General features: G+C 41.4%; 1 protein-coding gene across 2 annotated transcripts; it reads right to left on the bottom strand.

Annotated features, from left to right (window-relative positions):
- Positions 1-1,088: 1,088 nt before the first annotated feature.
- On the bottom strand, positions 1,089-26,057 carry YWHAZ (tyrosine 3-monooxygenase/tryptophan 5-monooxygenase activation protein zeta). 2 transcript variants are annotated; one of them, XM_068183810.1, is made up of 6 exons: positions 25,914-26,057; positions 23,569-23,872; positions 8,409-8,532; positions 4,845-5,008; positions 4,660-4,755; positions 1,089-1,210 (listed from the first exon to the last, which is right to left on the bottom strand). In XM_068183810.1, the coding sequence occupies exons 2-6, from the start codon at positions 23,860-23,862 to the stop codon at positions 1,151-1,153; spliced, it is 738 nt and encodes a 245-aa protein (XP_068039911.1). In that variant the 5' UTR covers positions 23,863-23,872; positions 25,914-26,057; the 3' UTR covers positions 1,089-1,150. The 2 variants fall into 2 exon arrangements, with proteins under 2 accessions (XP_068039911.1, XP_068039922.1); XM_068183821.1 differs by lacking the exon at positions 25,914-26,057 and adding an exon at positions 25,704-25,814.
- Between the last annotated feature and the right edge of the window lie 681 nt (positions 26,058-26,738).

The following is a 26,738-nucleotide window of genomic DNA, read 5'->3' as shown; positions in this document are numbered from 1 at the left end:
ATCTCAATTTCCCTAAAATGAACTAAATACCTAAATATGTATTAAAATTTTCCATAAGAGAAAAACACTTTCATATTGAATGTCTGTCTAGTATTGCCATTCCTCTTAAAGGTGTAGGAAGAGAGATGACATGGAATCTACACCAAAGGTAGTTGAAAAGTCCATTCATAAAACTTTTATTCCACTTACATCAACTTAATACACATGGTCTGAACAGTTATGCTTGGATTGTTCATGAAAATTTCATAAGACATTAAACAAAGCTAGCCATCATCTCAAGTTATTTCCCTGTTAACTATTTTTACAGCACATGCATGTTAGGCAAGTATCAAAAAAAAAATCACAAAAGCAAAAAACCTAAAAAAGTTAAATACATGGGTTTTTGTTTTACTGCTGTGCTCGATATACAGTGTCATTATGAATATCAAGCAATTCATTTTTTACTGCATCTTTACTTGTACATTTGTTCTTAGGTTGCTTAAACCATTTAAATACAAATAAAATGTGTAGCAAAAATAATGAAAGCAACAGCAGGTAACTTTACAAATAATGGAATGTGAACCGTTTCTCTGTCCTTCTCTAGAGAAAGCTGACTGGGTTATCGAACTGTCTCAAGGAACACTTCAGCTGCAATCAAAGATGTACACTTGATTGGAATATTCCACAGATGTCACATGTTCCCCTGACATGCAATATCTATGGGACATCAGTTTATTCACAGCCATGTGTGCTCCAGCTTAGACATTCAGACTAACTACACCTGTGGCTGCAACATTGATTATCCCTTTTTTTCCATCGTGACAGACCAATATGCAAGCAGTCATCTTTGCCTGACATAGAAAGCTGTTTTAACACTGGCCTTGTGGGAAGCCACAATGTACCAAAAGTACTATGCCAAACATGTAAAACTTGTATAAAAATTTCACAACCCTATATTGGCCACCTCAGATGAAAACAGATAAATTCCCCAAATGTTAACTGGCTCTATTCCCCTAATATTAAACAAAACCACATGGGAAATATAGAAATCCAAATAGAAGTAACATAAACCTGTCAAATCGTAAACAAAAACTATTTGTGGGACAGCATGGATGACAAATGGTCTACTGTTTAAATTTCAGAATGAGGCAGATGGAAGTTGGAAGGCTGGTTAATTCTCCCCTCCTTCTCCTGCTTCGGCTTCATCTCCCTGGGTATCCGATGTCCACAACTGTTTAGGAAAGAAAAGAGTAACAGGTACATTATTACACATTTATTACTAATAATTAGTACGTGATTTTTAGAAAGAAGGTCTATATCTTAATAATAACAACTTCTAAGAGGTCCTAGTAAGCGCTGTGGAGAAAGAAAAGGCACACAGTAACATGAAACTATTTCTTGGCTATGGCAAGATGGAAATTCAGTTCTAGATGACGCAACCCTACACTGCATTTAATGAGCAAGTTTATGAACAGTCAAAACCCAAGTATCTTACTCACAGGGCTCACTAAAATACAACTAACAAGCAGGCAAGAATCAGACCTAGTGAACAGGTAAGTGAGAATCAGGAACAGCAATTTCTTTCTCCTCAAGCAAGTTCTACATGCCTTTCTCAAGGAAAAGCTTCAGTAAAAGTATCTCTCCACATCCAATGCTACAACAGCAAATGTTACCTTTTCCTCAGAACAGCCATCTGAAGGTTTTCTCTGTTTTTTAAACCCTGAAATATTTAATCAAATTCTCTACCCCTTGGCTCTGTTCAGATAGTTGTGCTCTCCTTTAGCAACTTTCAGAAGACTGAGCTGCCAACTTGGCGGGCAGGGCAAGGATGGAAGAAAATCAGGCTAAGCATGCATTATGCACAAAATGTTATTTTCAGCTCCATAAAATCATACTAAGGAACCATATATCAAGATTAAGTACCAGCTAAGGAAACTGAGCATCAGTTCCAGAGCAACAGTCAGAGCCAACCAATTATTTTGTGAACCAAATATCTCCATGCTGGCTGCTATTCCCAGGCCAATATAATTTGTCATCTCTCACTTTATGGAGTTAGAGAAGCATTAACCAATCATTCATGCTCCATAGTATAAGGTGGTAAAACATAAAACCAACTAATTCTCTCCACTGACAGTGCTATAACACTGAAGTCTTACAGAATGCCTTTATTTTTAAAATCCATCAGAAACATTTCATGCTTTCAGGAGCTGAAGGCAACAGTGAAACAAAGACCAGTACAAGACCAGTAGCCTTGTCCTTGCTCTGAACATAATGCATGGTATCTGCACTTAATCTTCCTTGCTGAAGGCATTAAGCAGCAAGCTATTTTACTGAAGATAATGGCACACCAGTAGTCTGTTTCTAGTTCTACATTGCAATCTTTAGTATATTATTGTATTACTACATTAGTCTCAATTTCAGTGCTGTTCTTGTAAGGAGAGTTAGTAAGAACAGTTCTATCATATTTTATCAGAATTCAGAGGTTTCTATCCTAAATCAACATCCCTAGAATACAGTCACAACAGGACTGCAGGATGTAAAAGACCTTCAAGATCATAGAGTCCAACCATTAACACATCCAAGTCCACCATGTCCCCAAATACCACATCTGCACAAATTATTACTTTCAGGGATGGTGACTCAACCACTTCCCTGGGCCACTTTGCTTGACAACCCTTTTAGTGATGAAAATTTTCCTCATATTCAATCTAAAATACACATTCATTAAGACAAAAGGCCCTGAGTGCTATGAAAGGGGCATTACCAATTTTACCAATTGAGACATTGAGATCAGTTTAACAAATCTGCTGGGGGTGGGAAGGAAATGCTTAGGAAGAAGGGCTGTCTTTTATTTAACAAAAGAAAACAAAATTTCATAACAGAGCAAAGAAATTATCTAGCAATTCCAGTAAAACAGATTTTGATGATATGTTAAACAGTCCTCAGAACACTTCTCTGCCTTCAGTCCCCACAGAGAATGAACACAGACTTCTTCAGCCATACAAGACTTGAGGTCAAACAGAAGCAACAACTGAGGAAAGTGCTACTGCACAGAACTGATCAATATGCTAAATCACTGTCTAAAGCCCACCTACCTCAGACTTCACCACTTGCTTAACTAGCAAAACAGACCATTTTTACATTTATGAAATTCACTGCAGTCTTTGTCAGTCACACACTTATCAGAAGTTATTTTCTACGTCAAGAAGTTGTGGATAAACATGGAATCAATGCACTTGTACAGATCACACTAAGCATTTAAGGCAAAACACATCATTCATTCAAGAATATGGAATCCTGCATCTGTTTACAGCTTTCTCCTTTGTAATGGAAAGCTCACATCAATTACCAGGCCTACTACCCTAATTCACACACTATAGTAGCTCGGTCTGACTTTTGTTCTTGTGTGAAACAATTTGCTTTCCAACTGCTATGACAAGCTTTACATTATTTTTACTGGGAAGTTAGCAATTAAAATCAGCTTCTATCCTCTGTTTCAAAACCACTCATTCAGAGGACAGCTCTTGAGCAATCTCACTCAAGGGGACAGTACACAGACACTGAGAGCAATGCCAACCCTGTATCTGTCTCCAATACAGAGGTTGAGAAATCACTTCCATGTGTTTTGTAAGCAACAAATGGAACAATAACAAGTAGTTTTTGCAGCAGTGTTAAGTTGCCATTCCCATGGAAAAGGCTCCAAAAGACAAGAGAAATTAAACGTTAGATGCAAAAGCACAAAGCATGGCAACTCCAATTTTTTACAACTGCACAATTTTATTTGTAGTTATTTTTAAAACAGTGCAGCTATTTTGCAAAGGTCTCTGATATCAGAAGCACAAAGTGTTACCAAGGGGTTACATGTGGCAACAAGAAGTGTTTCTGATTTTTTCATTTCTTGAGCTTGTAGCTCTTCTCCCCACAGACCAAGGAGTGAACTAAGCCATTTAATTACACTATTGCATGTTTGCTCACATATAAGTTTCATTTGCTTTAGATTGTTTATCTTTGTCAGTTCTAAAGTTCAAAGTACGATAAAAAAATCCCTCATACAAGATGAAGATTTTGATTATTCTGACAACTTAGACCACAGCTGTGAGTCCAAGGAGGAAAAAAAAAGTAATTAAAACAGTTATGTTACAACTGCTGTGGAAATAACCTGGCTAGCATCGATTCCCATTTCAGCTTTACCAAAATTAAAGCAAAACAAAAAACCTCTAAACCACAAGTCCTTAAATGGACTTGCTAGCTGCTAGCTTTGTTTCCAGTTTTCATGTAGAATCTCTTTCTTGCAGATACATTAATGCAGAATAAGCTATATGGAATCTAACATAAGCTTTAAAGAGGCAAATGCAACTGTATTCTCAAATGCTGCTTAACACTGGGTAGTATGTTTGCTAGTCACAGTCCAGACTCATCATTTAAACATACTAGATTCCTTGAATAAAATAACCTGAAAATGTGGTTAATTCATCATTTGTCAGAAAATCACGTTAATTAACATGCGAGCAAACAAACAAACAAAAAACTAGGCAGGAAAAATATTTAGCTCAGAAGGATGATGTATTATAGACTTGTTTCTGAGTGACAGACAGTTCCATGGCCAGGAACAAAAAAAAACACCTTCAAGTGCCAGAAGACCAATCCTGTAATCTATATGCAAACTTTGATGATACTCACTGTCAAGTTGTCTCTCAGTAACTGCATTATTAGCGTGCTGTCTTTGTATGACTCTTCACTTAATGTATCAAGTTCAGCAATTGCTTCATCAAAAGCCTAGTGTTATAAAAACAAACAACTCCTTTAGCCATGTGACAAAAGGTTATGCAAATAATTTAAATGGAATTTCCCCCTCTTTGACTTACCGTTTTTGCAAGGGAACAGGCTTTCTCCGGGGAATTGAGAATCTCATAATAGAACACGGAGAAGTTCAGAGCCAGACCTAATCTGATGGGATGTGTTGGTTGCATCTCCTTTTTACTGATTTCAAAAGCTTCTTGATATGCCTGTTGTGATTGCTCCACTATCCCTTTAGGGGAAAAAACAAACACAAACAAAACCCACAACAAGTAAGTAATTCACACACTGTATCCAGACATACAATCAAGACTGTGTTCACACTTGCAAGAAGAAACCATGTCAGGAGTGAATGCCTGCAAATGAGCACTTTACCTAACAAGTTGCTATTTAATGAAGATTTTATTAAATTGCATTTTCAAATTATTAAAAAGGAGGGAAGTTGTTACTGACCAAATCACAGGTTTGAGTCTCTTCCCAGCACCCTGTGACTACTTGTATTCACAAATGTTTGCAGCAGTTTTATAGCACTGAAGATAAAACCCAGCATCTACTTGATACAGTACCACAATTTCAATGTCTTTAAACACTGCAGTGCATTAGAGAGCCACATTTTAGTCACAGGAAACACGGATGACCTTTGCCTGTCAATGCTGAACCCCTTCAGTAACAGTCATCTGAGTCTCCATTCAAACTGCTCAGCAAAGATAGCGTGGCGTATCTCAAATCAAATTAAATATATATTTTTAAAAGCTTCCAACGTAGTTCTATTTCCAGTGCAGATACAGAAAGCATTTCTACCTAACTTAGAAGTTCTAGTACCTATAAACTTTGAAGGGAGAAAAATTAATAATTTGGCTGCTTTATTTTAGAGCTTAATCTCTCGTCACTCTTAATTGGTTCAGTTGTACAAGTTATTAACACTTGGCAGAAACCAGCAACTGCAATATGTATATGAAGATTGAAGAGCTCAACAGTTTCCTTTCTCACTGAAGGCACCTGAACTTAGAGCAGGTTCTGCCTGCACAAGCCAGACATCACAGCCCAACACAGCACACAGGCTGCAGGGCCCAGGGAGGCACTGCATGCTGAGCACAAAGGGGCACTTGTTCCTCAGCTCTCCACCAGCATCTGAGAAAAAGGTGGGCAGAAAGTCATCCAATTCAGATGCAAAAAAGGACTCCAATCCTAACATTTCTGGATCAAACCAGAAATGCAGCCAGCATGATGTCTGCAAGAGTGCAGTCACACGTATTCAAAAACAAAGAAAGGAATTTTAAGGTAAAGACTCAAAAATACAGCAAGATTTAAGTAAGAAGTTTTCAGACTCCAAGTCTGAAAACAACTAAATACCTATACTCAGGATGTCTATGCAATCACTATTTGTTCACCTTTAGATAGTCTCAAAAATTAAAGCACCATATTGTTCTCTTCCACATGGAAGAGTGACTGCACTGCACAGTTCTTCAACACTGCCCTCTCTGCACTCATCACTAATAATGGAGTGCTTCAGATCAGACAGCTGCCCTAATGTCTTGAAAATGACCAGAAGTTAGTACATTACAGTTGAGAAGAACTAGGTTTACTGCAAGTTTAAATTTAGAAATTGTGAGAAATTTTTAACTCCTCTCATAATGGAAAAGCCTTAGAAAATGGTGCTGTTTATGAAAGGCAAAACAAGCAGAATGAAAAACAAGTAACTTCAGGGAATGAAGCTGAGTTTTATTTTCTAGTAATTTTTCTTTAACATAATTTTAAAGCAAAAAGTATTTTTCTCCTTATTTGAGAAAAGTTATCTTTTGAGCAACAATTCAAAGCACTTAGTGCATAATTTGATGTATTCTGTTAATTTTAAATCAATCACACAGTATAAAAATGTTTTTAACCTTGAATTCTTTACAAAGTGCAGCTCCAAAGTTAAAGGATAAAATAGAGTGAGGTACCTGCTTGACATTCCTATCTGCTAGACTGCCATAAGGAAGCTCCATCCGATAAAATAAACAATGTGGTTTATGATGATAAAAATCCAATTCCTAGTATTGGGAGCTTTATATTGTTGCTGTATTTATTGCAAATGGCTGGAAGAATAGTGTCCAACTCAACAGCCATTCTTTCCTACACAATAATTATCAACTGCTCTTCTTCAAGGTCACAGACAACATACAGGAAAAACATGACATGAAACACTGGAGGAGGGGGATGAATTGAAAAAATGGAAGCCCACCAAAAACTGCTCAGCCAGGAGACTGGGTTAAATAAAAATAAACTTTAAATGTACTTTAAACAAAGATTTTCACAGTCTAACTTTAGAGCCTGCAATTTAATTCTCAACAGAAAAAGAAACTTTGGGACTCAAAATATTGTACCTCCTGTGCATGTGAACAGAGATCACTAAAATTACCAAAGGAAAACATGGTAACTCTCTATAACAGATCTAAAGTACTGGTAACACATAAAATTCTGCAGTCACCAAGACTGGCTCAGTTTGCATGCAGTAAACAACAGAAATCAAATCCAGCCTTACATACTAAATCTTATAATCTTTGTGCAACTCTCTATTATCCAGCACGCTGGGAAAACTGGGCTTCACTGTAATGTGGATATAACACATGCCAGCAAAGCAGACACATCTATCTCCCATCTATGCCAAGCTCAATCTAGTCTCTGAGTCCCACAGCCATGGTTCTGTGCCACACTGGGGGTTTAGCCACGGGCCGCAGGTGTGCCGAGGGCAGAGCGCGGCCGCACGGCTCAGCGCTCCGCACCCCGAGGGCTCCCGCATCCCCAGTGCCTGCAGGCTCAGGGCAGCCCAAGGGAGCTGACACACCAGGCTGGCCCTGTGCTGCCGTGCTGCTCCTCAGGGCACACGGCCAGCAGCCCTGAAGTGGTTCCAGGAAACAGCCTGGCACTGTCTGCAGCGAGCTGGATCTCAACTAATGCACTGCTCTGAACTGAAGGGGACTCTGCACGGAGGCAGCAATGCTGTTAGGGTGTCTCCCACCACAGCAGGTAAGGAACTCAAAATGCTGAGTACCTAATATTAACTTTTCAAAGTAAAATTAGGTGAAGGCAACTTATGGGCAATTGTGACAAGCTGCTTACACAAAAATATAAGAAATTTGAGGAAATAGAAGACATTTAAACATTAAACACTACTATGATTACAGAAGAATCTTTCCTAACAGTAAGATTAATTTTATTAAACCATTTCTCCTCCAGGTTGTTTCTAATCTCTCTGCTCACTGAACCTATGCAGGCTTCTTATATTCTGCAGAAATGCAGGAGGAATGGCAAGAATAAGCCTAAGAGGTAAAAGCCCTAAGATTCAGCCAGGCAGGAATGCATAAAGTGGTACTTCAGTGGTAAACCAGATACATGCATGTGGAAGTTGGAGACAATTTTTTTAATTTTATGACTCAGTGTCTGTTTCACACTTCCATCAGCATGTACGTGGACATTCCAGTAACTCACTTGAAAGCAAACAATCTATGATTTTCCTTCAGAAAACAGGAAGCCTAATACTAAAGAAATTTACATGCAAATCAGAATTACTCTAAAATTAAGGTTGTGTCACCACCCCACCAAAAGCAATCTAACTGGACAATGTTTATCCACAAGCTGACATACAATACCTTTCTTGTCATCTCCAGCAGCAACCTCAGCCAAGTAACGGTAGTAGTCTCCTTTCATTTTCAAATAGAAAACTTTACTTTCTGCTTGCGAAGCATTAGGGATCAAGAACTTTTCCAACAGAGACTAAAAGGGAAACAAAGAACACAGTGTTTTGAACATATGCTGAACCAACAATTCAATTATATTTCAATTTATTTCAAAGTCAAGACAGCTTCACTTCTTGCTTATTTTCTTCACATCCTACATAACACAGTCAGCTAGAGAACGTGTTCTGGATTCCAATTCTAGATATAAAAGGAATGCTGCATGGTGTGCCTTGATGGGGAGAAGGAGGCTGTGTCAATTTAGATGAGTTTTATATGACCAAAGGATGGCTTTCTATAAGCCACTATACAGAACCCTAGCAGAAGTAAGGTAGTCCAGAGACTCTGGGCAGAGGGTGTATCATGGAAGAAAGCTCACATCCACGAAATACAATAAAAAGATTTGATATCTTCAGTTGCCAAATCAGAGACCTAATTATTTTACATACACAGGCAATAAATAAGCTTCCTTAGCCCAGCTCCCATTAACTTTAATGCTCTACTGGCATTCCCAGCAGGAAACCACAAGGTGAACCTGTATTCTTGCATTTCCAGACAGCTAACAATCTGACATTCAGCTCTGTAGCACCTCTGACTTTATGTGCTGCCCGAACAGGTATTTCCCTCATCTTCCAAAGCAAAGGTAGCTCTCTAGAGTCACTCCACCAAATCCTTCCCATGGGCTGACATTTAAGACCAGGTTTTTCTAGATTATTCTAACTGCTTGTTAACAAAGCAAGTTAACATAGCTGAAGCAGTCATGTCATTTAGCAAGAATTCTATTATGATGAAAAGAAAAAAAAAAGGGGAAAAAAAAATCACTAGCTCCAACACATTCAGTCAAATTAAGGTACAAGCTTGTCAAACTTTGTGATATTGAGTGCTTGAAGTCAGACTCTAAAAGAAAAGCCAGTTATTTAAAAGTCAATGAAGGTACAGCATGCCTGGTTAGAATTCGGTCAGAAGCTGTTACATATACTTGGTGAAGGCTACGCAAAAACTAATTTTTAAATGAGGTTTTAGTACAGATTTTTGGCCATTTTTTCCCCCTATAAATCAGATGACTGATATTGCAGTTTTGCTTCACTTTTTTAGCTTTTACTTCCAAGGATACCACAGAAACAGACAAACTAATTTAGTTCCAACTTACAGAAATGATTGCTGCTCTATAGTACTTTCCTCTCAAGGCCATCCAGCAGGTTAAATGAATGGCTTACAGGACTTATCCTGGGGCAGGCTGCAACTACTGCACTGTGACACGGGCATCTGAGGTACGTGCTCTGCTTAACAGGCCAACTATTAAGCTACAGAACATTCACAGAAAGAGCAAGAAGAGCAAGTCTGGTCTTGGTTTTTGTTTTGGTTGCTTTTTTCTTCATTTGAAGTACTGCTAATTCATTTACATGAATAATGAATATCTATTGGTAGACTCAAACTTGTGTGTAACTCCTCAAAACGAAGCAACACATCCTAGCATCTCTCTCATTTCAATTCCCGCAGACAGATAATAAAGACATCAGGCTGACAGACATGAGTCAGACAAGGTTCAGCCATGCCTATGCTACAATAATATAAAAACCTGTAAGTGGACTTTCTTTAGTGGCTTCAACATAGTAGATTTATTCATTCATCTTCAGTATTAGGCCTTTCCAGTACTGTGGGGCTTGGTATATAACTTCATTTTATAACCACACAGGGAGACACTGAAAAAAACTGCATGTCCTCACGTCCCATCCAAATGACAGCAGAGACAATTCTTTGGCAACAGAAGGAACTCAACACGAGTCAGTCAGCAGCAGAAGTATTTTTCTGGAGACAGTCAAAAGGGCAGCTGAACCGCCTCATGCTAAAGGCACCCTTCTGAGGGCATCTCACCACACCAGGAGAAGGGTTCAGAGCCAGCTCTGCCCCAGTGAGGCTGGGACGTAGCAGGAGGCCAGCAGGTTTATGGGTCACACACCTCAGCTCTCTGTAACTCCTTGCACACTGTCCTCACCACTAGAGAGCTTCTAGGTTTGAAGCTACAACATTTCTGTGAGTGCCAAGGACCTCCAGTGACAACTGAAGGTTGCCAGTTACTGAGAACAAGGCTCCTTATCAGGTCTTCTCTGTGACACTTCAATTAAGCCAGGTGTGTCAGTTTGCACCTACGCTTCTGGCACTGTGGGGAGCTGCCCTTCTTCTGCATCCTCCATTAATTGGCCAGATCAAAATATTTTTAGTGATTCCAGACACAGAAATTACTCCTCATCTGTACAGAAGCTCATTTGATTAAAATGTACAGCTCTACTCATACACAACAGCAACCAATCTCCAAGATGTAAACTTCACTTAGATCACAAATGAAATGAAGTTGCTTGCAAACTGAATGGGTGAATTGAACCCGTAGACAGATAGGAGGAAAGACTAATAGTTGTCTTCTTAAACAGACCAACACTAGCAGGGCAAAAGGAACTTGAACACTGTAAATCTTGTACTGCAAGAAGTTCTAAAGCCATTGCAAATTTCAAAGACTGATGAACTGAGAAAAATCCCTTTGAACAGCTATTCACAGAATATAGCCAATGCAGAGACTCCAACTCAAACTGCACTGGGAGCTTACTCGTATTTGGATGAAAGAGTCTATTCTATACAAACAACACGTAGGACTGGTGTGCCACGTTTCTTTGGAACAATTTTATTTATGCCAAATACTTCATAAACAGCAACAATAAAACCTGCAAGCAGATGAATATTTAAAAGCTAGCATGTGACATGATTCAAAGGAGACGTCTACCCTATTATTTATTTAGTCTTATAAATTCAGTTTCTTCTGTTTGTATTAGTCCATTTATTTCAGGATCTATTTTCTTTAACTGGCAAAAGTAGACACAGACCACTCCTTTAAAGTTAGCCTGAAGATTCAGGGTATACAGATTTATCCTAGAGAGTGGCTGTGAAAGCATAACCTGCATGGACGTGGTATGGCTACAGAAAGCCAGACAGGTAAGACCAATGAAAGTACTAACCTTTTAAAGTTCAATTACAGAAGACAGCAGAATCAAAAGCACAACAAATCTAACAATTTGTTGTCTGCAAACACATCAGCTTATGGGGAATACTGTTTATCTTGTGGATTTTTCTAACAGCTTTAACTGCAAAGCATCTCTGGAGGATACATTTTTTCCCACAAGGAGGAATATCTAGGTATTTAAGTTCTATTGACAGGTTGTTTGTATATAGCTTTAGTAGTACCAGCAATACATGCTCACCTTCGCTCTCCTTTACCAGTTGATAGGGCAGTGTTTGTCAGTATAGAGCTGATCACCATACAGGCCACTGAAGTGGGAGCAGCTAGTCCAAGACTGGATCAGTTAGGTGATCTGTATTTACTAAGCTGATGTGATCTGCATCAGTGCAATGCATACAGCACCCTGACAACTGCAGTCCATACAGCATGTCCATTATTACATTATACGTAGTTAAGGTCTCGTGCTTGTTCATGATGTTCCTGCTATCATGTGAAACTCCCATCCACGTTGGATACATACTAATGCATGGGCAGTTAATTACAGCATCTTCATCAGCATCTGGTAGGAACAGTTTTCTGAACAAAACCAAACAACCAGTCCCTGCCTTTGAAACCCCCCAAGGACACAGCAGTAATTGTCAGAGCTTTTAATTTGACAGCAAGAATCTAAGTGCTATGAAACATACCATACCATTGTAGTCAACTAGGCAGATGCAGCAGCATCTTAGAGCACTTTTCAGCCCAAACCTGTAACCAGTGCTTCTAGCACTTTTTGCAAGTATTTTCTGAAAGATTTAATGGGAATTACTTTTTTTTAAAAAGGATGTACTAAATCTGAATATGAACTCTTACTAATATGCTGGCTGTTCAAAGATCAGGCTTCAACACTTCACACCTGCAATTCTCATTATGACTAAGCCAACAGCTTTCTGGCTCCCTGGGCTGGCCAATAAACATGTTCAAACTCAGGAGATGTCAGCTGTGCTCACACACATCATTGGTAGGATTTGGAACATTCCCTCACCCTCAGCAAGTACTAGAGGAAAGTCGTTGTCTCTAAAGACATACCAGAAGTTGTCTGCATACAACTTGAATTCTCCTAAAGGTGAACATCAATCCTGGCTTATTTTAAACACTAAACTGGAAAGAAATGGACTTCCTTCATTCTTACAGATATTCTACTGCCTGAACAGGATACAGTCAACAGGTGGCAACATGAAGCACATCACATTTTGAGCCACTTTGATGAAAGGCTTTTCATCAAGGCTCTTGTAGTTTCGCAAGATCAAGTCTGAAAGGTTAAGAGTTATCAGACTTACTTAGGAATGTGAAAGAAGCCTAACAAATAGTTACCAGTAAACCTCAATAGCCAACCCTCTCCTAAAATTCTGCCTGCTTCTTACTGCAAGTGGACATGCTTCAGTTGTCAAACTGTGGTGAGGCCTGCAGTTGAAGACAGGAAGCCAACAAAAAGACTGAAGAGTCCTTTCCTGACACTTGAAGCCTAAAACTACTCTTGTTTTAAAAGCATTTGCATCTTTGGCAAATGATGTCTGTGCGCCAGAAATCTATTCCCAAATCCACCATAAAAGCATTAATTTTATTTTAATGCTCAGTTTTGCCTTGTTGCTTCTAGTTCAAAGTTGCCTATTTCCCTTTATTAATGGCTTGGTCTCAGAACATGTTATTGCCTAGAAACTTTAGATAATTATTAATGCACTAGAGATGACTGCAGCAACAACTCTATTTTCTATTTATGTATTTCCCTCCAGACAAGCAGGAAAATAAGAACAGTCATCAGATTCTAGGAAAATTCAGTAGCAAATAGTGGATAATACACAATTAAAGTACTGAGAACAAGAAGCTGTATTTTTAAATATGGAAAAATTAATTATTAAGATATCCAATTGAATAAAACCACTAGAACTATAGGAGAAATAAAAAGATATTATTCTTGCACAAAAGAACCAAGGTGTAGAATGGGAAAACTCAAAAGAGAATACACTGATAAACTTTATGTACTTTAAATAGTATCAGTTCTTCTCTGAAATAACCTGACTTTTTGTTCAATAAATAAGCAGCCTTTTTGTTTTCATGCAGCACTGAAAGGCACCTAAAAATAGTTAGGATGTTTTTTTCTAATTTTGAGAATAAATTACACAAGAGTATTAGCTGAAGTTGAACTCACTTGTCACCCACCCATGGTATATGACATAGGGATGAAGATGACATGGAAGAACTCTTGTTTTTTAAATTCATGAAAGACATGAAAGAAACTCTTGTTTCAGTCTGACACTAATTTAATTTTTAATGACAGTATCCTGATATTTTCATGACGTAAACAGCATTCCACTATCCTTCTCCAAGACATTACAAGAACACGAGAGGGATCATACTGGCTGACAGGACTCCTCTGTGTGCTAACCTCACTGCAACACTGCCCAAAGGATGCCACTAGAAAAACCACATGAACAAAGCAAGTAAGTATCATGCTTCTCTTAGCCTCCATCAATGTCCAGGGATTTCCTTTGCCAGATGTGGTTTCTCTGCAGGCAATAACCTTTAACAGGCTTCGTGTCCACATTCCACACATTGTTCAAACTCCCATTACATTGAAACAACCTTACTACCCACAATGCACCAGAGGAGAAGCTGCAGATACCTTTCTACCTGTACATGAGTGTTACTTTCGTCTTTAAACTACTTCTCAGTTTCATTAAAAAAAAAGACAATCCCCTATCAATTCCCGTTAGAAGCTAGCAAGTGATTTTCCATGACTGTTTTCCACATGAGGATTAAGAAAGTTACGAGCTATAAAACAACACATGCAATTAGCTGCACTGCACAGACTGACACACACACTGCAGAGGATTTAATTAAACCATTTGTGGCCAGTCATTTTATTTACACACATCCATCTGAACTGGCGGAGAAAGAGACAGGTATTTGCATTTTTAAGAGGTAGACTTTTAGACAATCCCTTCACAAACCCTGTTTTGACCCAGTCTTACTATGATGCTCCTGATTACAGCTCTGCCCAGAGTTTGGGATTAAGGGTTCTGTAACTGCTGCCTCATGGGTGACCTCCATCCCTCTGGTAAAAACCAAAAGGACTGTTCTCAGCTTCCTACTCCAGCCAAAAAAGTGAAACTACAGTTTAAAGTCACCCACAGAACTCTCTCTAGTTTGCTCACTAGAACAGGAATACAAGAAAAGCTGTCAGTATTAGTGGTTACTGAGACACTGGCGATCTCTGATGAAACATCTACTGAAGGAGGACACCAGCCTGGAGCCTGTTCTCAGTACCAGTTATTCTTTCTTCCCATCAAATTGGCTGCACACAGAAAAAGCAGCAGAAGTTTGAGAAAGGTGACAAGTCTGGCTAGAAGAGATGAAGTGAGAAGCATGACCCTCAGCAGGGGAGGAATTCAGAATTTGGGACAATGGATCTTAAAGGGGAGGGAAGAATTTGACTGTGGAGTAATTTACAGCATTTATGCAACAGTGGGAGATGTGACATGATGTGCACAGGGACACGTGGAATTGCTAAGAGCAGGAGAAAGGTACACTTGAGTAGCAGTTTTGCTGTAGTCAATCTGGTGAAGATCTAGAAAGGAAACTAGTAGAGGAAATGAAGTCTGAATATAAGATGGTAGCTGAAAAAAAGATCTAAAAAGACTGACATAAGAAAATCCCATATAACAGAAACAATGACAGGAAATCTTAGTTTATACATAAAAATACTACTAAACCAGTCTAAATATGCTCCCTTAGAAAAGAGAACAAAAGCAGCATCTCTACAGGCAGGCGAAGGAAACATGGAAGAAGTAGAACACCCTGAAAAATCATCTTCATGCTGTGATGTATGCTGGGGGAGAGATACAAGTCAGTAGAAGTAGTAGGTGTAGGCACAAAAATTCATACAGGGTGCTTGGCACGGACACACCACTGGTCAGCAAAACGAGAAAGAGACAGCACCTGAGGCAATGAGGAGCAGCATCTCAGTTCACACTTTTACAGCCATACATGTAGCTCCCTTTGCAGATTTGCCTTTCCCAGATTAGACCACCATGTCCTTTACTAGCTAATTTCTTCCACTGTTTTGCTTTCCAATTAGTGTTTATGGCAAGGGAGGCAAGTGTTCCTCATATCAGGATACACTCTTGAGATAATTCAGAAGACTCCTCAGGTGTTTCATGCCAATCATTATTGTTTTTTACCAAAGCATGCATAACAAACATGACAGTGAGGGAACCAAATTTGGAAGCACAGGCAAAAATACCTCCCCAATTTAGTAACCCACTCTGAGGAAACTCATGAAAGGCAGCAGCAGTAAAGACACTTAATAGAAAAACATTAGGATTAAAGTCTTAATATTTTTGAGGCATCGCTATAGATCTTAACAAACAGTTTCCACTGAGGATCAAAGTCAGCATGTAATTTTTAGCTGGGCCTTTTTTTCTCAGCATCACCTCATTAAACTGCTTCTGGAATATTGGGGACTTGCATCAAAATAAAATGGTACCAGATGCATCAATCATTATTCTTTACATAACATCCTCAGCAAAACTTGAGATAATAAAAAACTGAAACCAACTGAGTTGGGTGAGAATTTCTGCCCAGGATGTAGGTCTCAGCTACTGCTATTGCAGCTGTACTCCAAACCAGAACATGTTTCAAGACTCTACAGTTTTGGTCTCTAAACAAATACTAATAAAACTCCCCATAAATATGATGTGACACTTTTAGTCCTTACTCAGAAATAGAAGCAGGAGCCATTTATCTTTTAGCAGCTTGCACTCTGAGCAGATTTCAAACCTCCTGAAGCAGAATATGGATTGACTGGGGGTTCATTATAGCACACAGTGTTAAAAAACCCACTTTATTAGGAAAAATGCCATTTTAGCAATGTAAACCTAATCTGCACTAGGAGAAAACAACCAGTTGAAATATCAGATTACCTTTGTTGAATCTTTTGTAACATAATCACAAAGGGTAATATCCAGAAAAAAAACCCCACCACCAACAAAAACCAATTGACAACTTTTCTCAGCCTCATGTAAACTGCCTTATAGAATCATAGAATCAAGCAGGTTGGAAAAGATCTCTGAGATCATTGAGTCCAACATGTTATATCCGATTAAAAAAATTAAGAATTTACTGTTGGTTTCAACACAACATGACTTATTATTACTTCTCTTTGAAGAGGCATTGCCAGTCTTCTGTCAGATTTCAAGAAAAATAATCCACTGCACAAGAGTTAACATTCAGTAAAACAAAAAACAAGTTTAAGAAATAATCACAATCTTAATTCTCTTCAAACAACTTTAATAGCACAAGCTTTCTCAAACTATTTAAAAATGGTAATCAACTACTGCCTGAATGGACAACCAGCTTTCGAGGCAGGAGCTGATGTCAGCCCACAGCAAAGTGCTTGAGAACCTGTTTCAGAAACGCACTTCTGTCATGTGCATGGTAACGAGACAGACGTTTCCAGATAAAACCAGTGATAGTGCAGTATTTGTTCGTATAGATGTGCACAGATAATGCACTAACTCTGCTCATATTCTAAATGTTATGTTTCTACCACTTACAGCTTCCTCAGGCACAAGAAGAAGCTGATACATTAGCAATGTAGTGTTTCTGCTTCTTAGGTTTCTAAGCAACCGACCAGTGAAACAAATACACTTAGCAGCTTCACAAAATTGCAAGTACAGCAATGAAGTTCTTCCTTCAGCAGCACAAAGAAGACGAAGATTTATCCGTCACAGGTGACTAAACTATCAACTTATTTTATTTTGCTGTTTAGAACTGAGTATCAGCAGTAGGTACATAAAGTACTCGAACAATGAAGGTTGCTGTCAAATAAAGCAAATTGTTACTTTGATGCTTTTGAACAGTATAAGCACTCTGTACCTTTTTACTGTAAATCAAACCAAATTATTAAACATTAACGCCAAATGAAATCAGTACAGTGGGCTAGTGGTTATAATAAAGGTTTCTCCTACTTGCAATAAGTGCAAGAGGATGCAGATACAAGTACTTGTGTATACACATGTGCAAGCAGTGTTAATGTAAGAAGCAGCTGCATTTATGCAGAGCACCTTAGCTGACTTTATGATAAATGGGAGCATTAAACATACGTGTCAACATTATGGATGCCCTTCTTGCTAAGATTAGAATAAATTAAAAACAACATAAGTAATCTCATATTTAAACTGATCCATGAATGATGTTTTAATTATCAAAGATTCAACACTTTTGCAACAGTCTAATCACTTACAAAAGTAAAGGAAATTACTCTAGCTTAAATAGTGCTTTCACTGCAGGCAAACAAAAAAAAAAAAAAAAACAACAAAAAACAAACCAACAACCCAAACCAAAATAAAAAAACAAGAGCCAAGAAAAACCCCAAACCTGAAAGGGTGTAGCTACAATCAGCAAAGTGAGTGAAATGAGGCTGATACAAATTGCCTCTGCTTCCTACCTTCAATACATACAAGCAGTGATACCAACCGAACCCTTACTGAAAAAGCCAGACTTGTAGAGTTAATGAAAAGCCTAAATTACAACCGCCCTTGTAAGTTAGCAAATCCTGGCTACGTTTTGCTCTGCAATATATTCACAGAAGCATCTGTGAACCAGAGTACTCACATATTTTCACATATGTCACTAACACATTACCAATTAACATCTTTTAATGCGAATTTAAACAACTTGAAATGTCATCTTAAGTTCTATGTCCAGGCTTGAGCTCCATAGTACAAGAAAAACACAGATATACTGAAGAGATATACTATGGGGCTGGAGCACCAGGTACAAGGCAAGGCTGAGAGATATGGGTTTCTTCAGCCCAGAGAAGACCAGGAGATCTTACTGCTCTGTACAGCTGCCTAGAGAAGATGGAACCAGACTCTTCCTTGAGGTCTACAATGACATCACAGGAGGCAGCAGACAAGTTGGAACATGAGAAGCTCTGATTACATGCAAGTATTATTTTCTTAACAATGTGAACAAATATTAAGACAGGCTACCCAGAGAGGCTGTGGAATATCCATGTGTAAAGATAATAAAAATCTGACTGACAAGGCCTTGAGCAAAGTGGTCAAACTAGATCTGTTCTGAGCAGAGTTGAACACAATGACCTCCCTTCTAACCTCAATTCTTCTGGGCACCTAGATTTCAACACATTATTCGCGCCCTTCTGCGACTGACATTTTGCGACTAGAAGGATATATAAACAACTCCCCTTTTTTTTCTGAAAATAATGGCACAGATCCCAAAGACAAAGCGCAATAAAAAATTAAGCAAGCCTGAAGGAACCAAAGAACCTAAGATAGTGATTTTCAGTCAGAACACTGAATTTTCTGTTAGTATCAGATATCATTGTAGCAAGAAGGTTGTATGGTACCATCAGTCTAGAGGTTAGCTGTGCACTTTAACCATCAAGAGGACACACCAAGTATACAGTGGCTGAGTTTTAAAAAGACAATTTACACATGTGCATGTCAAAAACCATATGGCTTCCTGTAGGAGAGAACACTGAATTTCCCAACCCTGTAATTAAGAACTATTAAACATTTTATAGAACTTCACATAGTAACTTATTAGATGTTTGCAGGCAACTAGAAAATAGTTCCACAGTAATTTGAGAATGATGGCAATAGGCATTAATTCTGTGGTATGCTCTTTAAAAAGCCATTTAGATGCATTCGGAATGGAATTACACTCCCTTCCCCCAGTGAACTGCAGCCCCATGACAGGTTACTAAACATCCTACTCTCCCTCTCAAACAATATACATAAAAATGAAATGTAAACCTAAAGTCACTAATCTGAGATATAACAGCCTTCTGTGCTCACAATTACCACTTCTAAAAAGTGAAGCACCCATAACAAGCGCAAAGAAATCTCAAGTATGAGCATACAAGGAGTATTTGTATGTTTTTACACTTCTGAGGGTGAAATTTGGAAGAAATAATGTAGTGAAGAAAATAAACAATTCATCTTACTGGAAGGTCCTAAACAACACCATTAACCTGCTGCTTTTCTGGCAGGAAAGGAGTGGGGAAAAAGTGCTGAGTAGCATCTATGTGTAACAGTAACTCCAGAAGGCTGAAGGGCAGCCAAGGTTTGCAGAAGTTCTCCAGACCTTAACAACTAAAAGGGCAAAGAAATGGTGAAAGGGTGCTTGGGCATTGCCAGAGAAGATTTACTTAGGGCATTTCTGCAGTGGAACTTGGAGGGGGAAGCAACATCACCCAGAAGACTGGGCATTGGGCAGGAACATGGCAACTGTCACATACTGTGCACTTGGAGGACATGCAGGGACTGCTACAGTATGTGCCAGCCTAGGAAAGAGTGCAACTGTCTGGAATTATATCCATGCTAACGTGAAAGACAGCCAGTCATGTTTTCAATTATTAGTTTACATTTAGCTCGTGTAAGAGACTTCCTGAAAGCCACCAGCGCTCCTGAGAACTTCTAACATACAAGCACTGCAGGGTGTTAGCTATTCAAAGACCTCTCCATACCTCAGAACCCTTGTTAGCTGAAAATTCCAGCTTACTGCAGATTTAATTTGGATCACTTCAGTTACAACGCATTTCTCTGCTAACGGCAGTTTAAAGAAAATCCACGCCTGTTATATTACTAACTATTTTTATTATGGAAATGACAAATGAAAGATGACTATAGATCATTATACTGGTACTTTAGACAGACCCTCCTTTCTACTAGAAAAACTGAAACAGAATGTGAAGCACACACTTAGCTAACATGAGGAAAAGAATTTACCTAAAAGCCTAATTTCCTGTATCAATTGGAAATTTTCTATAATACAGAAAGCACTTTTCAGATCCTCAAGTATGGCAATGTACTTCCTTACTCACAGCCTTACACACACTATATTACTATTGAAGAATCTGAGAATACAGTCTTCATTGCCACAGTGCAATGAACTTGTCCTACACTCAATGTGTCACAATTAATTGATGTTTACCAGAACTACCAGACCAACTCCAAACTAGAGCTGGTTATATTACGCTTTAATATACTTAAATGCGTATCTGACAGAACTGGTGCTATAACAAGGTATTTTAGGTGTCTCCTCTTTGTACAGCAGCAGTCTGAGGCTGCAGGAAACAAGAGGATGAGTTCAACTCTCTTGTAGAGTTGTAGAGGTACTCCATGGCAGACTGAAGAAAAAAGATTCAGGAAGCGGCAAGGATGCAGATGCTGTCTTTTCCTGTTGCAAGGTCAGTGTGAAGGAGAAAAATAAACATTCAGACTTGACCACATAACTATTAAAACTTTTATCACTGGGCCCAATAGGGATGAAGTAAGAAAGAGGTTCATTATTAATTGCTCCTATTCTCTCAGTAAATTAGTAGAAGAGATGGAAACAAAGCCCAGGCAGAGTTTAGTATACTTGGTATCTACAGGATTAGAGGAGCTATTTCTTCCAGTACACTAGATTTCATTCCAATAAATGAGGGAAGAGAGCAGGAAGCTGCAGAGGAGCCAGCTTTGGCCACACTCCTCTAGACACAAACACATCTTCTAAATTGCTTTCCTCCCTTCAACACTGAAGTTAGGACAGCAGTCATACTCAGCTGTGATATAACACCCCTGGGCATTAAACATTACTTAAGACACTAGCAGACAACTGAAGACACAACAACAGCTCAAACAGAGTCACAGCCTCAATAAAAGATACCAAAGTTGAAGAGCTGCTTTTGCACTCTAATTCATAAGACCTATGATTAAAAGCTTTGAAAGTTTAACATTTCAGGTCTTATTAATTAATGGCATACTTCACACCAATTAAGATTGGGTAAGCCTCACTTTTCACTTCTGTAAACAGTTATAGATTAGATTATGCTGCATAAAAATTACAGAGACCTTCTGAAAAAAAACCCAAAAACTAAACCAAACCCTAGTCCTACATCTGTATGTAGCATTGTACAGACTCCTGTGTTCATGTTAAACAACTGAATCTTACCACAGTTCTTTTTTCTCTGTTAAAGCAATACAGTCAGCCACGTTTTCTAGGTAAGAATGAACATGCATAAGATATTTCAAGAAAGAAAACAAGATAATATAAATAAATATAAATCTAAAATAAATGTAAATCTAAATCTTCAATGTAACTGGCAACATCAAGGGTAGCACATGTCATTTGAAAATCTTTTTAAATCCTATCCTTTGAATACAAAACTTAATTTTTTTCTTTTTAAACACGAGTCTAAAAAAGTAGTTTTATTACTGCTAATCACTGCCTACGGCATTGTTTCTTGTGGACAGTAGTTTTTCTTTAATGTAGTAAGAAAAATTTGACTGGCTATGTTAAAAATTAGTCAGCCATTAGCTTCTTAAAAATAGTAACATGTCAAAGAACAGTAACTTCTTTAAATTATATATGTCTCATTAACACAAAGAGAAATTCAAGTCCATTTTGAGATTCAGAAGATTTAACAAGACTCTCCACCCATATTCCTCCCCTCCCAGGCACTCTAGTTGCTGCAGCAAACTCAAAAGCTAGGTTTTGTTTTAGTTTTTGTATTTAGCATGCACAATAAAACCTAGTTTCACCTTAACCAGGTTTCCATTATCAGACAAAAAATTAATTGCAAACACTAAATTCTTGTAAGGTTTCTAAGCCCAGGTTTAATTAAAATAATTTGTTAAACCAAAACGTAGCTTACAAAAAAATTTCAGATCACCCTGAACTGAAAGCATCCACCTCCACCCCAACTTTCCCATTAGTAAAATAATTAAAGAAAGAAATAACAACCAATTAGAATGCCAGATTTGGATCCTCATTTTCTTGGCTTGAATAGATGAGCCACCACTTTACAACACAACTACTAGTAAATCAGTTCTTTCCAATGTGCAAGTTGTGCATTTCATTTTCAGATTAGAAGTTAAGAGTTGTCCTTACACAAGATAACAAAGCATACAAAACTGGGTGTGTTACAATAACCATAGCAGCCAGCCTGAACTGGAAGCCAAGACTCAGTTATCCATGCTGACTCTTACAAACCCTTGGAGAACCAGTCTTCTAGAAGCTATCACCACCCATATCATTTAGTTATCTCATCATGCATCAAGCAAAATTTATGCTACTCATTGATCTTAACTTGTATTTGGTATCAGACCTTCAGGCACTTAGCTATTTAACACTTCCCTCAAGTCCCACTTATCCTGTCACCTGCAGGTGATCCCTTGTCACATATGGGATGCCAGCCAGCAGCACCCACAGTGTGGTGGGTAACTCTATTGCTGACATAACCTCTACCTCATAAGTGGTTGTAGGACTGAGCAGCTGCTCCTTGTGTGCTCACTGAAGCACCACAGGCGTGTGCAGTTGAAAAAACCTGACAATCTGGAATAGGCATTTGTAAGAGGTTTGGATTTCATAAACCAGCCTCCCAGTGAAAATACAGCGTTGCTTGCTGTACACATGCACATTTTAACATAACTGCAAGTCTCAGAAAATGCCTAACTTGAACACCCTTTGAGTTTGCTACAAAAAAATTTTAAGTTTAAGCAGGTATCACAGCATTTCTACTGCCTCTTCCTGCAAGCAATTTTCTGCACGGCTGAGTCATAACTAACATTACATCATCTTACCCAGGGAGGGGCACAATTTCCGTAGAGTAAGAACTACCTCTTACAACCACAGCAGCATATTAAAATTGCAGAAATCAAAGACATCTAGGATACAAATACTGCATTAAGGCAGAAGGGGCACTGGGGGAGGAAAAAACCCCAAACTAAACCTGTATACAGTTCACTCTCAGGGAAATATGTTAACCTTTCATAACTGCTACTTAATTTACAATAATGTTTCTACATGCCTCTAAGTTTATTAGCATTCATAACTATAATTTATATATAAATAATCAGCACATTAGAGGGAAAGAAAAATTCAGACTTTTTTTTAAAAGAAATAGCATAGGAGACCACAGGTTTACTGACAGACTAGAAATAGTCCCAGAGGGCCCAGCACCATTTACTCTGCAACTCTAAGTAAAAATGGATCAACAGTTTCATTATTTCTCACCAGCACATCATTGCAGATGTCTCTTAGCTCAGTCTCAATTTTCTCTCTGTATTCTCGAGCCATCTGCTGTTTTTTCTCAGCGCCTTCCGTCTTTTGTTCAATACTCGAGACGACTCTCCAAGATGACCTACGGGCTCCTACAACATTTTTATAGGCAACAGAGAGAAGATTCCTCTCTTCGTTGGACAACTCAGCTCCTTGCTCAGTCACAGATTTCATGCAACTTGCCATGTCATCATATCTTTCAGCCTGCTCAGCCAGTTTGGCCTTCTGCACCAGCTCATTTTTATCCATGTTGATATTTCTAAAGAGGAAAAATAGTGAGGCATTATTCAGACATTGGTCAAGGACAAAGATGCTTTAACTTCATAGGCAGAGCAACGTGTATTCTCTAGTTTGGAACTGGAAGAGATACAACTGAAATCCAGCACACAAGGCATACTAGCAGCACTGGCTGCTCAAACACATGGACACATGGAGTAGAGAGTTAAAGCCACTGCTTCCTCCTGAAAAACTGTAACCTTTTAAAAGTATGTTATTTTAATAAACACAAACAAAAGCATCCAAAGGTGAACCGAAACAAAATAATTTCTATCTTATGCACAAAAATGATCCTAATTCTTCGCCACCACTCTTTTGTAAGACTACATTATCAGTGTAGCAAAACTGACAAAGAAAATATCCAACAGTAAGCTTTCCACAGGAGACAACCAAATAAAGGCTGGACAAAGAATATCAAGCAGCATTCTGAGCCTTAACAGAATCAGTTACATGCAGAGGTACTTCACATAAACATCTGCAAATCGAATCCCACACTGGATGTTAAAAAGTCATAGTGCAACAAATATCTAAATTGTGAGTTGTACACCTTCCCACAGTGCTAACTCCCCTTCCCAAAATGGGAATCCCCATTATGGGATGTTCTGTGTCAGATATTGTTGCTCTGCCTGGGAGGCTGTGCTTTCACAGACAAAAGAAAATTTTACAACTTAAATATATGACAACATCAGTACTTCAGATAGCACAATCTGGCACAAATGCTTCATAATCTGTCTTATCAGCACTTTAAAAAGAATTTAAAAAATCAAACTCTGCTAAGCAGAGGTATTGAAAAATTTCTTCTGTATGTTCCACACACCCCAACCAAGCATTTTCATTTTTAACCACTAAGACTTTGCCATTTTATGTGACTTTAGAAGAAACAACGGCAGGGCTATGTTCCGTCTTTGGGAATAAACTAAGCACATTTTAATATTCCAGGTGACTACAAATTTTAATGGCTCCTGTCCCCACCAGGGAGGCACAAACCCGCCGTTCGTTTGCAGACGCCCGTTGAAGAACTTGCCCACACCGCGCGCGGCGGGGTTAAGGAGCCATTTTAAAGCAAGCGTTCGGCGGTGGTTATTTACCACTCGGCGTGACCGGAGCAAACGTGGTCACAACGCCGGCCCCGCCGCCAGTCCCCGGGGCACCGCAGGCTGCCGCGGTAGCATCCCCGGGCGGGCCGCCCGCCGCCCCCGCGGGCTGGGCGCTGCCGCGGCTCCGGCACGGCGAGCGCGGTGACAGCAGAAAATGGAGCGGCCCGGGGGCGGGCGGAGCGGAGGGCGGGGCGGGCGGGCGGCCCCGGGGCGCTGCGGCCGCCCCTCCCTCCCTCCCCGCGCCGCGCCCGCCGCGGGGACACCGAGCGCCGCGCCCGCCGCCTTTGTCACGGCGGGTGGGCGCCGGAGCCCGGCCCGCCCCGATCCCGCTCCCCTCCGCCCAGCGCCCCCGGGGGAGGATGCCGCGTCCCCGCCCCGCAATAGGGAAAGCCCGCGGGTCCATCCCCGGGGAATTCGGCGCGGGGGAGGGGGAACGGCGGAGGAGGAGCCCCCTCTAGTCCCAGGGGAGATGCCGCTCTCGCCCGGACCCCTCGGCCGGGGCGGGGAGGACGGGCAGGGGGGCCTGGGAGGTGAGGGGGGGGGGCCTGGGCGGAGGCAGGGAAGCGAGCGCGGCCGAGGGGCGGCCGCGGCGACTCTTCCGCGCCCGGGCAGGGCTCCCGGCGGGAGACCACACCCGGCAGCGCCCGCCGCCCGCGCCCCGGCCCCCGCCCGGCCGGGGCGGCGCTCCCCTCCCGGTGGGCGCGGGGTCGCCCTCACCTGCCGCCCCCTCCGCCGGTGCTTCCCCCTTTTTCCCCGGCGGAGAAAGGCCCCCGCCGCCCCGCGCAGCGGCCCCCGCGCCCCGTTCCCTCCCCGTGGAGCCGCGCCGGGGGGAGCGGGGCGGGCTGGGCGCTGTCCCCCGGCCGCCCCGCTCAGTGTTCCGGCCTGCCGCGTGCCGGGGGAGCCGGTCCCGGGCGGCGGCCCCGTTACCTGTGCGCGGCGGGCGGGCGGGCGGGCGCGGGTGCGTCGGTGCGGGCGGGCGGCCGGCGCGGACTGTGCGGCTCTGGCGCTCGCGGCGCTGCAGCCTCGCTCCCTCCCTCCCTCTCCCGGCGCCGCGCACGGGGCGTCTCCGCCAATCACCGCGCCGCTCCGCGCGGGCCGCGCGCCGCCCGTGACGTCAAGCGGCGCCATGGCAACGGAGCGCGAGGGCGCGCGCGAACCTTCCCCCCCTCCCCCCGGTGCCCCCCCCCCACCGCGGGCACGCCCAGAGCCGGCGGCGGCCCCGCCCGCGGGCGCGCGCCGGCACCCCCCGCCCCCACGCCCGAGCCCAGCGGGGCGTCCCGGGGCCGCCGCGGGTTCGGGGCCGCCGCGGGTTCGGGGCCGCCGCAGCCCGCCCCTCCCGCAGCACCGGCCCCGGCACGGCGGGGAGACCCCCGCACCCGCCCGCGGGCGGCGGAGCGGTGCCCGCGCCTGCGGCACGGAGCGGGGGCGGCAGCACCGCCTCCTCGTGCGGCCGCGGGTGTGCGCGGATGTCACCGCCGCCCCCCGCGCACCCCGGGCGGGCTCTCCAGGCTTTGTGCCGCCCGGAGCGCCCGGTCTCCCCCGTAACCCCCGCCGAGCCCCGTGCGTGGCTGGTGGCTGTGCCCCCGGGGCTCACTGTCCCGGCACACGCGCGGCTGCGGGACGGCTGCGGGACGGCTCCGCATCGAGCCGCGCCCCGGAGCCTCACCCTGCAGCGGGAGCGCGACACATGCTGGGGGTTAAAAACGAGAGGACCAGAAGAGGATGGGAGGCCGGGGATGGCGGCAGGGCCCT

The sequence above is a fragment of the Anomalospiza imberbis genome, chromosome 1 (genome assembly GCF_031753505.1).
Source record: "Anomalospiza imberbis isolate Cuckoo-Finch-1a 21T00152 chromosome 1, ASM3175350v1, whole genome shotgun sequence".
NCBI lineage: Eukaryota > Metazoa > Chordata > Aves > Passeriformes > Viduidae > Anomalospiza > Anomalospiza imberbis.
The sequence above is the reverse complement of the archived record's forward strand: the minus strand, read 5'-3'. Positions and strand labels throughout refer to the sequence as shown.